Source organism: Alternaria novae-zelandiae (assembly GCF_023758075.1).
Source record: "Alternaria novae-zelandiae strain BMP 2774 chromosome Unknown scaffold_6, whole genome shotgun sequence".
NCBI classification, from domain to species: Eukaryota; Fungi; Ascomycota; class Dothideomycetes; order Pleosporales; family Pleosporaceae; genus Alternaria; species Alternaria novae-zelandiae.
Window position 1 is genome coordinate 647,912 of NW_026056966.1, and position 15,000 is coordinate 662,911.

At 53.9% G+C, this 15,000-nt stretch overlaps 5 protein-coding genes across 5 annotated transcripts; 2 read left to right on the forward strand and 3 right to left on the reverse strand.

Moving 5' to 3' along the window:
• Positions 1–331: 331 nt before the first annotated feature.
• Positions 332–2,602, reverse strand: J4E88_003750 (uncharacterized protein; the record flags this gene model as incomplete). Its single annotated transcript, XM_049397398.1, has 2 exons — positions 332–519; positions 574–2,602. 2 exons carry the CDS (start codon positions 2,600–2,602, stop codon positions 332–334), a joined length of 2,217 nt encoding a protein of 738 aa, XP_049256786.1.
• Positions 2,603–2,959: 357 nt separating this feature from the next.
• Positions 2,960–4,160, forward strand: GPI8 (glycosylphosphatidylinositol anchor biosynthesis; the record flags this gene model as incomplete). The annotated part of the gene is made up of 2 exons (XM_049397399.1): positions 2,960–3,477; positions 3,557–4,160. The coding sequence occupies 2 exons, from the start codon at positions 2,960–2,962 to the stop codon at positions 4,158–4,160; spliced, it is 1,122 nt and encodes a 373-aa protein (XP_049256787.1).
• Positions 4,161–4,804: 644 nt separating this feature from the next.
• Positions 4,805–8,714, reverse strand: J4E88_003752 (uncharacterized protein; the record flags this gene model as incomplete). The annotated part of the gene is made up of 3 exons (XM_049397400.1): positions 4,805–5,710; positions 5,759–8,307; positions 8,558–8,714. The coding sequence occupies 3 exons, from the start codon at positions 8,712–8,714 to the stop codon at positions 4,805–4,807; spliced, it is 3,612 nt and encodes a 1,203-aa protein (XP_049256788.1).
• A 789-nt stretch (positions 8,715–9,503) lies between these two features.
• On the forward strand, positions 9,504–10,526 carry J4E88_003753 (uncharacterized protein; the record flags this gene model as incomplete). The annotated part of the gene is made up of 1 exon (XM_049397401.1): positions 9,504–10,526. The coding sequence occupies one exon, from the start codon at positions 9,504–9,506 to the stop codon at positions 10,524–10,526; it is 1,023 nt and encodes a 340-aa protein (XP_049256789.1).
• A 2,717-nt stretch (positions 10,527–13,243) lies between these two features.
• On the reverse strand, positions 13,244–14,749 carry J4E88_003754 (uncharacterized protein; the record flags this gene model as incomplete). The annotated part of the gene is made up of 1 exon (XM_049397402.1): positions 13,244–14,749. The coding sequence occupies one exon, from the start codon at positions 14,747–14,749 to the stop codon at positions 13,244–13,246; it is 1,506 nt and encodes a 501-aa protein (XP_049256790.1).
• Positions 14,750–15,000: the final 251 nt, after the last annotated feature.

Sequence of the window (15,000 nt, forward strand, 5' to 3'; positions counted from 1 at the left end):
AGAGCGGGGAGTATCTCATCTAAGTCCCAGCCGGTGGAGGTGAGTAGGCAACAGAGCGAGGAGGTTGTCAGTGTGACCCCCAGCAGCGGAGGATTAGGAAATAAGGGACATTGAAAATGACATGGTGATGTAGCATACTCACTTGCCCATGCAGAATGTGTCGAAGGACACTAGGCTTCATCATGCGCGACCCCCAGCAATGGAGACTCACGAAACACATAGCGTTGAAGAGGACATGATAATGGGACATACTCACTTCCCTGTGCAGAATCTGTTAAGAGACACCAGGCTACATCATGCACCAGCTAATTTGATATGGTTGAGACGCGCCTTACAAATGAGGTACCTTGAGACTCGCCAGCAACAAGTTCACGATACTGAACAGTCCTTCGCCGAGAATCAACCCACTCGCAAGCACAATGATTGGCGTCTCGCTTCGACCTTTCCAGCGCCGCCACCAGAGACTAAGCAGACCGCCAATTGTACGCGCCAACGTGAAAGAAGGCGTGTTGTACATGCCTACGCGATGAGTTAGTTTATGGGATATGAGAAGTAGAGGGGCGACAAGCATACCGACAGCAACAGCAATACCACCAGGTACGAAGTCAATCCACCACCCACTAAGACCCCTCTGCTTTCTGTTGTTACCCCACACTCTGACCATCGTACCCACGGCGAAGATGATAGCCGCACCACTAGCCCATTCCTTGACCATGGGTGGTAAGCCCTTCCCTGTCACTAACCGCGCAGTGAAGACCCATACGTATCCCGTAGGCACCTCGAATAGGCCACCAGGAATGGTGTATACGTTAGTGTAGAGCTTGTATACGACAGCAGACAACACGGCGCCAACCGCAGACCCAATCATCTGACCCCAGAATTGCGCATTTGGCGCAGCGCCGAGAAGATGGCCGCACTTGAGATCCTGCAATAGATCGCCTGCTTGTAGCGCCGCGGACTCAGAGATGGCGCCCGCGACGAGATTGATAATGACGGCGTTCTTGGCGCCAGGGCCCGTAGTCGGAGTGACGAGCGCGAAGACGAGTTGTGTGAGCTTCGAGATACCAGAGACGGGGTTGAGATCTGTTTCGCCAAGTGCGCGTACGCCCATGACGGACAGTAGGAGCGCCAGTACCAGCGATAACAACGTAAGGCGGAAGGGGATGAGGTTGGGGAACGACACGTGGACCGCGATAACGCAAAGGACCAGTGACGCGATAAGGCCGATGATGGTGGTGCGGTTCGAGACGAGGTGCTCCGGCGGCGCGTCAGGCTCGTTGCCTTCAGCCAGGTGCTGCTTGATCGCTTCCAATGGATTGACGGACGTACCATCGCTGAGCTGAGTATATTGCGGCTTAGACGTGATGTTGAGCGTAAAGATCTCTTTCCAGGTATGCGACTGGAAGTTTTCTTTCACGGTGGGGTAGTAGGCTTTGGCAATCGTGACGACGGGGCGTAGAAGAAGCCATCCCAGACTAACTAGGGAGTCTGCTAACATGATGGCGAGAGAAATCCAGACGATCCAGCCTTTGGAGCCGTTGGTCCAGTCTGATACCGGCCCTGGTGCCCACTCTTTGTGCTTTGCGAGAGGCGAGAGGATACCCCAGCCTATGATTGCACCGAGTAGCATGTGTAGTGTAGTAGCAGGACCCATGATGATACCTTGTCCAACATACGCAGGTGAAGGGTTAAGAGTCCAGAGCCAGTTCTGCGCCAAAGAAAGGCCAAAGACGGGTATGTCGTGAAGCTGCGGGAGGAAGTACGATACGACAGTATATAGCGCGGATCCTCCGAACGAGATCAGCAATAGCCTAATCTTCGATCTCCAGTCTCCGTCTTCTCCGAGCTCTTGGTCTGGGTCCTTCATGCTGTCGTCCATGGATGGCCTGAGGTCGTGCTCTTCTCGCTGCGCGCTTGAACCTTGCAACAGGCCCTGTGTCTCTCCATCGCCGGACCGATCGTCCCCGTCCTGGACTCCTTCACGGGCCATCATCGTCTTCGATTTCTCATCCCCGTGTAGCACTCTGATTAGAAGAGCAGTCGCAGTACCACTAGGGAACTTCAGCTTCTCTCTGATGATCATCTCTTTCCGCAGAGGCACTGCAAACACTACTCCAAAGAAGCAGATGCCAACAGACCACACTATCAGTTTCCACAAGCTGATGTCCAGCGGCCCGTTCTCTTCAGGCGTCAACAGATAGTTCAGCGCAGGAATCACGCCAACAAATCCGCATCCAAGAGGCATGGTGCCGACCGATCCAGCGACTGACTGAACGAGCACATTCTCCACCGGCGTGAACGGCAACTTGAGCGTCCTGGCAACGACCTTGAAGTAGGCGAATCCGATCAGAGCAGAAGGCATTGCCATGCCAGAAACCCAACCCGTCTGCAGCCCAAAGTACATGTTGGAAAAACATATCACAACACCAATCGCCAAGCCCACCAAAACACCCCTCAGCGTGAAGTTTTGCGGCTGATCTGCCTGCTCAGCCAGGTACCTGCGGGCACCCGTCGTACTGCGGCCGAGCGCATGACCATCCACCTCTTCACCATGCCCAGCTCTTTCGTTTTCCAGCGATGCGGACCCCCGGTCTGGAGCCATCCTCGAGATATCCTGAAGCTGAATCGACTCAGCCAGCGTGAAGATGAGGAAGGCGCATTCGGGAAGAAAAGAAAGAGGTCAGAAGGCCCTGATAGGAAGATAACGGAGTCTTGACAGGGAATGGCGTGCTTGGGCATGTGCACGCGATGATGCAAGGCGATCTGCTAGCGTGCGCGGATCCACACGTGACAGCCGGCTGTTATTGGCGGAGTGAACGCTTATCTCCGATTTGTCAGATTGCGCCAACGCTCCAACGTGCATCGCGAACTGCTAGACAGGGGCGCGTCGCGGGTCCGCAATACGACGTCAAGAACCCTCTGAACTGCCCGCCGATCTACAATCGATACAATCTTCGCGATGAAGTTCTCCGCCGCCCTCCTGCCTTTACTGGCAGCTCCCTTCGTCGCCAGCGAACACACATCCAACTGGGCCGTCCTCGTCTCGACATCACGCTTCTGGTTCAACTACCGCCACCTCGCCAATGTTCTCTCGCTCTACCGCACCGTCAAGCGTCTCGGGATCCCCGATTCGCAAATCATCCTCATGCTGCCCGACGACATGGCGTGCAACCCGCGCAACGCCTTCCCCGGAACCGTCTACAACAACGCCGACCGAGCGCTAGATCTGTACGGCGACAACATCGAGGTGGACTACCGGGGCTATGAAGTCACAGTCGAGAACTTCATCCGGTTGATGACAGACAGAGTGGGCGAGGACATGCCGCGAAGCAAGAGGTTGATGACGGACGAACGGAGTAACATCCTCGTGTACATGACCGGGCATGGCGGAAACGAATTCCTCAAGTTCCAAGACGCAGAGGAAATCAGTGCTTTCGACCTCGCCGATGCATTCGGCCAGATGTGGGAGAAGAAACGGTACGTCCATCCCCTCCAGCATCACCACCACCACAGCCCTCTCCCTCTAAAAGCCACCCCACTAACTCCCTCACCCCAGCTACCACGAAATCCTCTTCATGATAGACACCTGCCAAGCCAACACCATGTACTCCAAATTCTACACCCCCAACATCCTCGCCACCGGCTCCTCAGAAATCGACCAATCCTCCTACTCCCACCACGCCGACAACGACGTCGGCGTCGCCGTCATCGACCGCTACACATACTACAACCTCGAGTTTTTGGAAAACCAGGTCAAAGACCCGACGTCCAAACTTACCATGGGCGATTTGTTTGATAGCTATGACGAGGAGAAGATACATAGTCATCCGGGTATACGGTATGATCTTTTTGAGGGAGGAGAAAGGGCGGCGAGGGAGAGGAGGGTTATGGACTTTTTTGGGAATGTGCAGAATGTGGAGGTTGAGGGGCGGAATGAGACGGGGTGGGTACGTGAACCGGGGAGCGCGGTTAAGCTGGCGAAGAGTCATGATCAGAGTGTGGGGAACGTGAGTGCGGAAGAGGTACCGCACAGAGCGCGTACAGAGGGTGCTTGGAAGGTAGATGGAGAGCAAGGGTGGACGAAGCAGGCGTACGGAGCTGCGGCTTTGGTGGGTTGTGCGAGTGTTTGGCTTGTGGGGAGTTGGATCGAGTCTATGTAGTGTCGCAGAGACTTGTCGTCTCCCATATCCTTTTTTACGTTAATGATACCCAACATCACAAAATCTTCATGTTCTGAACTATACTACTGGACGCTACGATTTAATCTGGATGGGCTTGTTAGGTCTGAGCTGATGTTTATGCTGACATGAACTTCAGTGGATAATTCCAAATGCGTGGCAAGGACGAGCCTGGAAGATACATCCTTCCGATCGTTTCACGACATCACATCACATCACATCCTGTAAGAAACCGTGATGAAGTGTTCGATTGCTACTTTTCCACTATGCGTAGAACCCGCGAAAAGGAAAACCCATAAGGTATCGTATGCCGTTCTCCGTGATCCATGCTATGCACCGAAACTCCTCTAAAGAACATGAAACCAGTCTCAATTCATTGCGATCACATAGCATCGTGTATCGCACCGTGTCGCGTGAACTCCACATGTATTGCCCGACAATCAAACCCCATTGAAAGGAATAAGCCCAAACTCCTGCAGTCTGCATTGGCAACAAAAACGAACGTTGGTGGGTCCTTGGCGCGATGTAGACTTCTGGGTTGCTTTTGTCCGTTACCCGCTATGGGTCGGTGTTCCATTCTCCCTAGCATGGATTGATCAACGGAGAGATGCGCTCAGCCCCATCTCCTAGTACATGGCAGACGCGTTCTCCGCACCACCATAAGCCGTCTCCTTGAAGCCAGCGGGAACAGTCCATCCATGTACCTGGCACGCACGTATGTACGCGTCGACCGCCTCCATCACACCGTAGTCTCCAGGAGGGCCTTGTTGTAGACGAGCAGGTTTGGGATCCAGACTGGAGATGGCCATGCGTACTTGGAGGAGAATAGACTCGATGGAAGAAACAGCGCTCCAGCCATCGTTGGTGAGAAGCTCCATGCACATAGCACCACCACCGGTGACGTGACCTCCCCCACCCATGGTGAAGGGTAGGAAGCGAGGTCGGATGACACGGACGAATGGTGGGCTCATGGGATAGTCCTTGCCAAATCGTAGCTCCAGTACGACGCTCTTGACCTTCTTTGACTTCATGTCTTTTGCAAGTGGCAGAGTGGGGTCGAATGAGTGCAATTCTACGATCCACTGGTAGATGTTCTCAGTCTTCTCCTCGTCAATGTGCCAACCTAGCTCATGCATAGGTTCCTTGTTCTGGATTTTGACGAGGTCCTTGAAGTCCTTCATAAGGCGCCTGGTAGCAGCAGTTGTCGCCCATGCAGGCTCCTGAAGTTTAGGAAGCTTATCGTAGTCAAGCTTCCCAGGCTCGTAGTCGGTCAGAGGCTCACTGGATGATGACTTGCCAAAGATCTTGGACGAAAACGACGCGATCGAGGCCGCGACCTTCGACTTACCCTTGTCGCTGATTGAGTTTGGCGTGGGAAGAGGGTCCGTCTCTTGGAAAGACTTGTGCTCATCTTCACCGTCAAAGATGATGCGATCTTCTTCAAGGGTTGCGACACTGGCGGCGTCGTCATCATCGTCAATCTCGATGGGATCGTACTGTGTCTTCCCAGAAGCCTTCTGCCGCTTGTGACCCTGTGTGTCTGTCAGCAAGTGCGCAGTAGCATGTGGGGCACAACTCACTCCAGTAGACTTCGCCTTGGGACGCCGAGAAGCAGCAATAGCGTGGATCGGTATAACGAGGTCGCCTGTCACGCCACGAGGCGTGCGGATCGGATCCTGATCAACGCAAAGAAGTGGCTTGCTACCCGGATCTATGGCTGTTACGTTATCGGCGCGTGTCTTTATAAAGAGGTAGCGGGTCTGGATCCAATCAAGCTGAGCGACGACCAGATGCGGAGTCTGGCTCACATATTCCTGCGGAGCGTTGACAATCTCGTTTAGAGCCAAGGTCTGTTGAACCTTCAGCTCGCTCATTGACCAAGCCGCGCCGTAGGACATCGACGAATAGCCCAAGCTGGTATTGACATCAGGAGCGTGATAAACGCCATTTCCGAAAGCGCGTCCGTGAGCGGTCTCCTTGAAGTGAAGACCCTCTCGGATGATGGTGTGCCAGTTGTGGATAGGGCTGCCATGCCACGCGAACAAAGTTGGGAATTTGAGGCTGAGGCGGTTAGTAGTGTCTCGTACTGCCTGGATGAACATTCGCTCCTTATCAGGAGCACCCATTGCGAACCGGAACTGCGCCCAGCCCGCCATGCCATAAAGACGCTCCTCCGATTTGCGGCTGTTTGAAGCATCCTCTTCGTTATCGACCTGCAGGATGCAGGCTCGATTCGAAGCGATGACCCAACGCAGTATTCCAAGGACGGCAGGCGAAAGACGGTCAACCCAAGCACTCAGAGAGGACTGCGATTTCCGCAAAAGGTACATTCTCATTTCTTGGACAGGCGGTAGGAGATCGAGAAGTGATGCAATGACTCGCGGCTTCTCGATGTCGGCCAAATCGTCGAAGTTGGTGTTGTAGATGTAGAAGCTTGCGGACTTGAACTCGTTTTCTGGGACTGGCCGCGGGGCTGACACCTTCGGTTTTGATGGAGCTGGCTGTGCCATGCCGTATGCATCCGTCGGTCCCTCGATGGACGGGATGACAGGATTTGAAACCTTGACTGATGGATACAGAGATGCATCGATTACGCGGCAATGCAGAGCTTTGGTCGGCTCATCATCTGTCCGCATAACGATCCATTGGCCCTTTGATACAGGACAAGCTTCCCTCGCGTTTTCAAACAGCATCTCAAGATTGGCCGCGTTGTATCGCACACTCAACGCAGCTACTGGAGGTGTACTGTCGGCTTGCGGAGGCTGTTGTGCGGGGTCTTGGGTGACATAACGATAGTGGGTACTGATAGGTATGTAATCCTTCTCATTCGTTATCGGTGGCGGAACTGCCAAACTGAGACCGGTTGGAAAGTCCCTCAGCCTGCTGGCACGCGCACTAGCGTAGCAGAAGCTGATTAGGAGGTCGACGACTTTGGGTTGTGAGACAATCTCATGCTCGATACTCGGACCAAAGCCTAGCGACATGTACTGGTACAAACACAGCGGATTGTCACAAACATAGGGCTTGATAGCTTGTAGGTCATCAGGCATTCTACTGAAACAGATCAGGCAGAACTCGGTACAACGGACGAAATGCCGTAGCACGAATTGCATCCCCACAAGAGGTAGAGAGTGCTCTTGACCATGTGAAGATGTGATGTGATCATCGGTTACAATCTTCGGCCATGTATTGCCGGCACGCTCGTCGTCGTAGTACCTGTCGTGCGAGGCATCGTGATCCGAGTGCGATGCATGAAGCACTTGATCGTTGTAGAATGATTCAGCACCATGCCATGGCATACCCCCGTAGCGGTACTTTAGGAGCATGTGAAAGCGCTGTTCCAATAGCTCGTTCAAAGGCCTTGAGATGAACGAATTTCGGAATCCCTTGGGTAACTCTGAAGAGACGTTTTGAGAATCGCCTTGTTGTGATGCTTCCCGTCGCTTCTCCTCCTCTTTGCTCAAGACTGTGAAGGCAGATATAGCCTCTTGCATGGTTGGCTTGTACGTCCTACAGACACCGATGCGGATCCCAAAGTTCCGTCGAGCTTGGTGGGCGTCGTAGGACCTCAGGTCGTCCATGCTCTTGTAGCCTGACGGGTAATGAAAGACCGCGACAAGGTATTCCGATGGCTCGACCTGCCAGGCTTGCATAGCCTCTTCTGAGATACCGAGTTTCGAAATGCGAATGGACAGGGAAACATAGCATCCTAGACCATCCATCAAACCCCCGAGATGTCCAACCTTGAACCCTTCGCTCTTGGCAATCAAGAGGTCATGTCGGACACGCTGTCGGAAAGCAGATGTAGCTTCTGTGTAACCTCCACCCGACATAGCACCACCGTCGGTGGCAAGTCGCGGCTTCGGCATCATGTCGTCGTCACCGGGAAAGTACTCCTCTTCTTCATCCTCTTCATCGTCGAAGTCTTCAAACTCCTGAGAGTCGAGCATCTGCTGGTCCCCATCCCGGTCGGTGGACTCCAGTCGGGTAGAGACGAGCTCTAGAATCTGGGAAACGGTCTTTGCGTAGGTAGCGTCAGCGATGGTGTCAAGGGCAGTAGCGACGCCAGCAGAAAGGTTATCGGCGCCGAAGATCATGCATGTATGGCCAGTAGGGTAATCGGATACTTCTGTACAGTCTGTTAGCTATGTTTCGTCGAGGTAATGCAGACAGGCTGGGAGTTCCAGGCGGTAGGGGTCTAGCCATCAGGGCGACTAGCATTCGCGGCGCCTGTGTCTGCATACACAATAGTAAACCTTGATAAGCAGACACGTCCTAAGCCAATGCATGCTTGTAACTCAAGATAATTTTGTAGATAGCGACACGAACTGTAGCCATCCCTAGTGTCGCGGGCTATGCATGTACCGGAAGTAGCTTACCTGGAACAAGCGCTGAGATCTCAAGCTGCTGACCGTCTGCGAGGCACATGAAGGTGAATTCGCCATCATCACCGCCAGGGCGCACATTGGAGATGCCCGCAATTGATAGCCCTTCTGCTGCCTTTTGCAGGTCGGCTTGGAATTGCCGCCGCGGCATTTTGGTGCGCGTGTTGAGTAGTACTGCTGGTGTCGCGAAGTGCTTGCGTACTGTAGTGGAGGTTGCTGTTTGCACGTGTAAAGCTGGCGCGGATTAAGATCGGTGGTTGAGCGAGTGGGCTGCGGCGTAGTGCAAGTCCTGTGGAGAGGCCGATTCTAATCTTTTGAACACGCCAGGGCTGGAGATCGTGAATTAGGCGGAAACTGCCTAGATAAGGGTCCACGGATGACGTTGAGCTGCCGTATTCGGCGTGAGGTAGCAAACGCTGGACGGCTTAACCTTGGAAACTAGGTAATCGCGCCCACGAACAGCTAACGACGGACGACGAGGAGAAAGAGACGAAACAGAAGAGCGAGAGGAAGAACAGCGACTGGCGACCCTACCTCACAGGCTCTTGGCAGACTAGAATCCGTGAAACGCAGTCAGTCCATGGTGGTGGTGGTGGAGGACGGGCCCTGTTGCCTGGGAAGAGTGGGTAGGGACGGAGTAGTGTGGCTCAGTCCAAGCTCCAGCCCGCATCTTGCAGGCGGGCAACTGCAGGGATGATAGCTATGCCATCCATTTCAGCAATTACCACTGATCTCATAGATCCCATCTCGAACAAAGAGAAAGTTAATAGCAAACACAAAGACGTACGCGGCGCACCCAGGACGTGGAAGATGCCGGCCCCTCCCCCACAATTACCTAGTTTCCCTCTCCCGCACCTAAAGGTCCCGAGCGTTCGGCTTAACTGATTCAGGAACGGCCGCCGCCGCTCCAGTCTTCCTCAGCCCTGCTCTCGCCCTCCAAATGGCTGTGTCGGAACAAAAGACGACGCCCAAGTCTGCCCACGTCTCCGACCCTGCGCTTGCCCCGTTTCTGGGGTCGCGCTTCGATGCCGCCGAATACCTCAACGCCACGCTCCCCTCGCTCTCGCTAGCTGCCAGGCCGAAATCGAGCAATGCCGCCTCGTTAGCCGACCTCTCCTCCCAGACCCAAGACCTCCTCTCACAGCTCAATGCGCATACGACGCGGTTATCGGCGATACTGACACAATTGACGGATGACATACTGCGGAGTGGCGGGCGCTTGGCGTACGAGGTGGAGGTGCTGCGGGGAGAGGCCATTGGGCTCACCGAGACCTTGACAGATGGGTTGAAGGGCGATGTTCAGAAGTTCCTACCAGGCGGCATAACGATAAAGACGGAGTCGGCCGATGACGATACTAAGAGCGCTGCTGCGACACAGGCAGATGCGTCAGATGAGCAACCGTCACAGCCAGCACTGGAGGTGCCCGATGAAACCACCCCAGAGTACATCTCCGACCTCCGCACCCTCACCACAGTCCGCTCGCGCCTCGAGACCGTTATCAAAGTCTTTGGCGAAGCCATGCACTGGTCGATACCACCCTCTGAGGTATCTCTAGGAGCCTCCCTTATCAGCGTATCGGCGCCCGAGCCCGGCACAGACAGCGCCTCGCGCGAACAGAAGGGCAAAGAATTCGCTGCCTCCCTGCGCACCGAGATCGCCGACCTCATCACCGGCGACCCGGACGGTGGCATGGAGAAGGCAGAGGTGCGCATACAAGCTTTGAGGGACCTAGCGCAGGTATGGAAAGGCACAGCAGAGGAGAAGGCAAGGACAAAGTTCGTGGAGGGTCTAGTCAAGCTGGCAGAAGATAAGCAGAGAGAGCTCGATAGGGAGAAGGAGAGGAACAAGGAGCGTGGTCAGCAGAAGCACGCTCGTAGTGGGAGTGTGCCGAAGCCGCAGCAGCAGCCACAACAGCAAAGAGGCGGGTTTTTGGAGAACCTACAAAGGAGATTTGTGGAATGAAAAACATGCACCCGTCCACTGCATATCGTTTCCTAAATCTCATCGTCACGTGAAAGCGCGTCAAGTCGCGATGGAGAGCATGATTTCTCATATTAAGTGTAACCTGCCATTGGCTGCGCGTGCGTGTTCATGCTGCAAAGACATATCCGCAGTACCATCCTCAAAGCACCGCCGACATCTCTACTCAGCACTCCTGCTGCATTCTCTCCTCCGTCCTTTGAATCACCCTTTCAGCAATCTTGTCAGTCACTGTTTCGGCGATCCTCTCGACCATTCTTTCAATGACACGTTTGACTACCCACTCAACTGTCTTTTCGATTACTTTCTCGAATAGCCTCTCTATCAACCTTTCGATTATCCGGTCGACAATGTCTGGGCTATCCGACCCACCGGGACGAATGAGACCCATGGCGCTAGTCGATTTCACTGAGGGGGAAGGTGATGTATATATGCGGTTGCTAGTTGTTACAATGTCGTGGGATAACGTTGTGCCTGCACCGCGTGCTTGCCTGCTAGAAAGATGAGAGCCAATCCTGATCATAGCAGTCAGGCGAGCTCGCAAGATACCCAGGCTTCTTTCATCACATCACAGCATCTTCCCTCTACTCAGCCGTACGCTGCGCCTTTTTCCCTCATCTGTTCGTCACTACCGCTCTTCTCCCTCCTCAAACCACCCGTCGCGACTACTAGATCCTGCATGCCTCCTACTTACTCTCGACGAAGACCCCTACCCCACTGGCAAGGACGTAATGCTAGAGCAAAGTTTGTTTACGTACTCCAGCCATAACCTTCTGTCCGTTTACATCCACATAATAACCAATTCCGTCAAGCTTCTCCCGCTGGTCTTCAGACATTGTCACTTGATCATTACGTCCCTCCATACACCACCTGGGCAAGATCTTACTTCTCACATTGTCATCACCTTCGTCGTCGTCACATCTCTCCACGGCCCTCTTCATCTCACCTTATCTGTACCGAAGTATCCATCACAAGCGGATCATCGCAACACAGTGAGTTACCAACACGATATCATCGAGACCCCTTATGCACTTGACTAATATACAACACAAAAGGTCCCTAGCATGAACTCGCATTCTTTCGACCATCTTTTCGACTATCCCTTCAGCCATCTTTACCTCATCCTTCCGGTCCTTCTCCCTGTCATCCCCTTGACAACGCCAATCTCCAATCTCCTTCCTGCGATCGTCACGGCCGCCGCCGTCATCTACTTCCACACCTGCACCTGACGAGGCCGAGGATACCCAAGATAGGATCTCGTGTGTTGGTCAAGCGGAACACAAGCCTATGTTCCCCAACCGCGCGACAATCAGCTTAAATAGGTACTACCCTCCTCTTGCGCAACTACCGCAACCTTAAGCTCTCCTTTCTCCTCTTCTTCCTCCTCCTCCTCCTCCTCCTCCGTCGTCGCGGCAGCGGGAGCAAGGGACCTCGGGAGCTAGTGCACCTCTTCGCAGCGAATATCCGACTGTCATGCTATGCAGCACCTGAATCATCTCAGTCCTTCGAACGTCGCCACTAAGACTAAGCAGACTCGCATGTGCAACACCAACACAACGATGACTCGGGCCATGGTCTTCTCGACAATTGAGCGGAGTATCTGGAATCATGTACGAGCTCTCTCAAACACTCCAGCTGTTTGTCATACAAAATAGCTGATATGAATACGCAGCCATGATGGCTCCTTGGGGTTTCTTCTTAATATTTCTCCAACATTCTTTCGGCATTCATTCACCATTCTTTCGCCATTCTTCTATCATCCTTCCGCTATCCTTCCACTGTATTCTTGGGCAATCGTATTGCTTGCGACATTTTTCTCATTTCAGATATCACTGGTCGTTTCAACGAAGTCATGGACTTAAATCGCGCACAAGCGACGCCATGGATATGACCCAAGTCTCAGAGGTTGTACATCGACGACACTACAATGGAGGACAGTGAGCTATCTGAGGTGGCACGACCGGCACCTAAACGCGGCAAGAAACGTACAAGCGATGCGATGGAGGGCAGCGAGCTATCAGATATGCTACAGCTGGCACCTAAAGCGCTGGAAGAAGCGCACTTTCTCTCAGAGATTGGATTGGATTGGATTGTTTAGTCTTATATTTTCCTGTTTTGTACTGTACGAGATGATGATGAAGACAATGGACTTTTACATGACTGATCTGCGTTTCATGAACGTGCAGGCAACATGATGTGCTAACTAAGCAGTGAGTGTTACTCTTATTGATCATGGCAAAGCGCTTTGGCAGGTGACCTAATCTGTCGCGCAAAGTGGATATCAGACGAATAACCTTGTATAATCACACCTCTTAATGCACGGACATGACACAGCCACGGAGCACAACGAGCATGATAGCTAAACTATCTCGCATTGTTACAGAAGCAAACGACTATCATAAACACTCATACAAGAGTCCTCCACAACAAGAATGCCTCGCCTATCCCAGCCCCATCCCTAGGCTAACCAGATCCCCCCACAGGAGCCAGCCCTTGCGGGCGGCTACAACTGTGAGGTTCACCTTATGCCCAAGGGAAAGAGAAGAGGGCGGATGCGGCCACAACAAAACCAAAAAACCAAAACACAACAACAGAAACAATCTCAAAAACCAACAAAACCAAACGCCTGTCCATATGCCGGGGTATCATAAGCGACCGAACTCCGAAGTACTCCAACCCTCACCGAACGCGTGGGGAAATCAAATAGTGGGAATGGCTTCCAAGACCGTCATGGCGCGTTGGCCCTCAGCCTCGAATGCCATGATTTGCCTTTCGCAGGCCATGCGCAACTTCTCCTCGCCCCGCTTGGCGTTGTAAAGGACCCATTGCTCGATGGTCATGGACTTTTCGTGGTCTGTGAGGTTTGCCATGACGGCGTCGAAGATTTGTTCGGGTGTTGAACCAGCGGCCTCGATGTTGTCAAGACCTGCGTCGATGAGAATGTCTTGCATCAGGCCCTGAGCCTCTCCCTGGGACGCGAAGAGCATGTCCACATTGGCGGGCTCCCAACCGTTGTTGTCATCTGCCTCGCTCATAGGAGGTGGGGTCCTCTTAGGTGTTCCCACCATCAGGTCGCCTGGCAGGCTGGACATGTCGAAGTCTGATGCGACGTGGTCTTGGGTATGAGTCGGAGTCTTCTTAGGTGTTCCGCCCGGCAAGTCGCTGGGGAAGCTTTCAATGCTTGATGATCGAACACGCTTCGGTGCTGGCTGTGCGACCTCTGACATCTCAGTGATCTCCATTGCATCGCTCATGCGCTTCTTGCCGCGCTTGGGTGCGGGTACAGCCTCTGAGACTTCGGTAATGTCCATAGTGTCGCTCATGCGCTTCTTGCCGCGCTTTGGAGCGGGTTGTACGACCTCTGAGACTTGGGTAATGTCCATTGTGTCGCTTGTGCGTTTCTTGCCACGTTTAGGTGCTGGTTGTGGCATCTCCGACAGCTCGCTGTCCTCCATGGTAGTGTCATCGATATGCTTCTTGCCGCGTGTGGCCTTCTTGCTCGCGGTGGATGCAGTAGACGAGCGTGCTGAACGACCCTTGGCTTTTGAAGCGCGTTTGCCCTTCTTTGGCGCGGGGATGGGCGGGTTGTAGATATCGGACAATGTGAAGAAGAGACAGTCGGGAGAGCGTTTACGGTGCTCTTGCATTGGGTCGTCGCCAATGTCCCAGGCGTCGAGTGCGCGAGCACAGTATGCACATGTGACACCATCGGGAGTTTCGTCTGTGGGGTCGTAGAACCATCCCGCGGCGACCATCTGGTCGACTGAGGGGTAGCCGGCGTTGGGGTCTAGAGGCCACATGTCGCCGAACGTGTCGCGACGCGCCGCGACCATCGCGTCCGAGGTCGGGTCTTCTTCAGTTCTGCCTGGATCGCCAGAACGCAGGCGAATGCACGCGATTACTGCGAAGCCGCAGCTCGGCGAATGTGTCGCGTGTTCATATGCGGGGACGTCTGATTCCTCCCAGCCGTCGAGCTGGCACTCGCAGGAGAAGCATTGGACGTTGTCAGGGCTGGCGGTAGTGGGCCTCCATACGAAACCCGCGTACGCGAGATCTTGTGCCGCTGGTGAAGCCAATGGCCAGCCGGCTTTGGACTTTGTGCCTGCCTTTTTCGATCTGCTGCTCGTGCGTCGCGTCTTTGTGGTCGTCGCTGCTCCGCCAAAGGTCGCGAGACGCGCCTGGAATGAAGCCAGCGCGGCGTCCATGGTGTTGGCTGTTGTGGGGGTAGCCGAATTTCTTTTTGGGCGTTCTTGTGTGATTTCTGTTCAATTGACAAGAGTAGCGCCTGAGTTACACGCAGTTTTGAGAGTTGCTGGTGTGGAGTGTGGTGGGATGGGTGGGATGAGAGGAAGTCGCGTCTTTACGACGCGGCAGGCGGGACCAGCCAAACATCAAATCCACCAAGCTGGTTACGGAAGCAACCGCTTACGTCATCCACCCTCTCACTTTGCGAAAC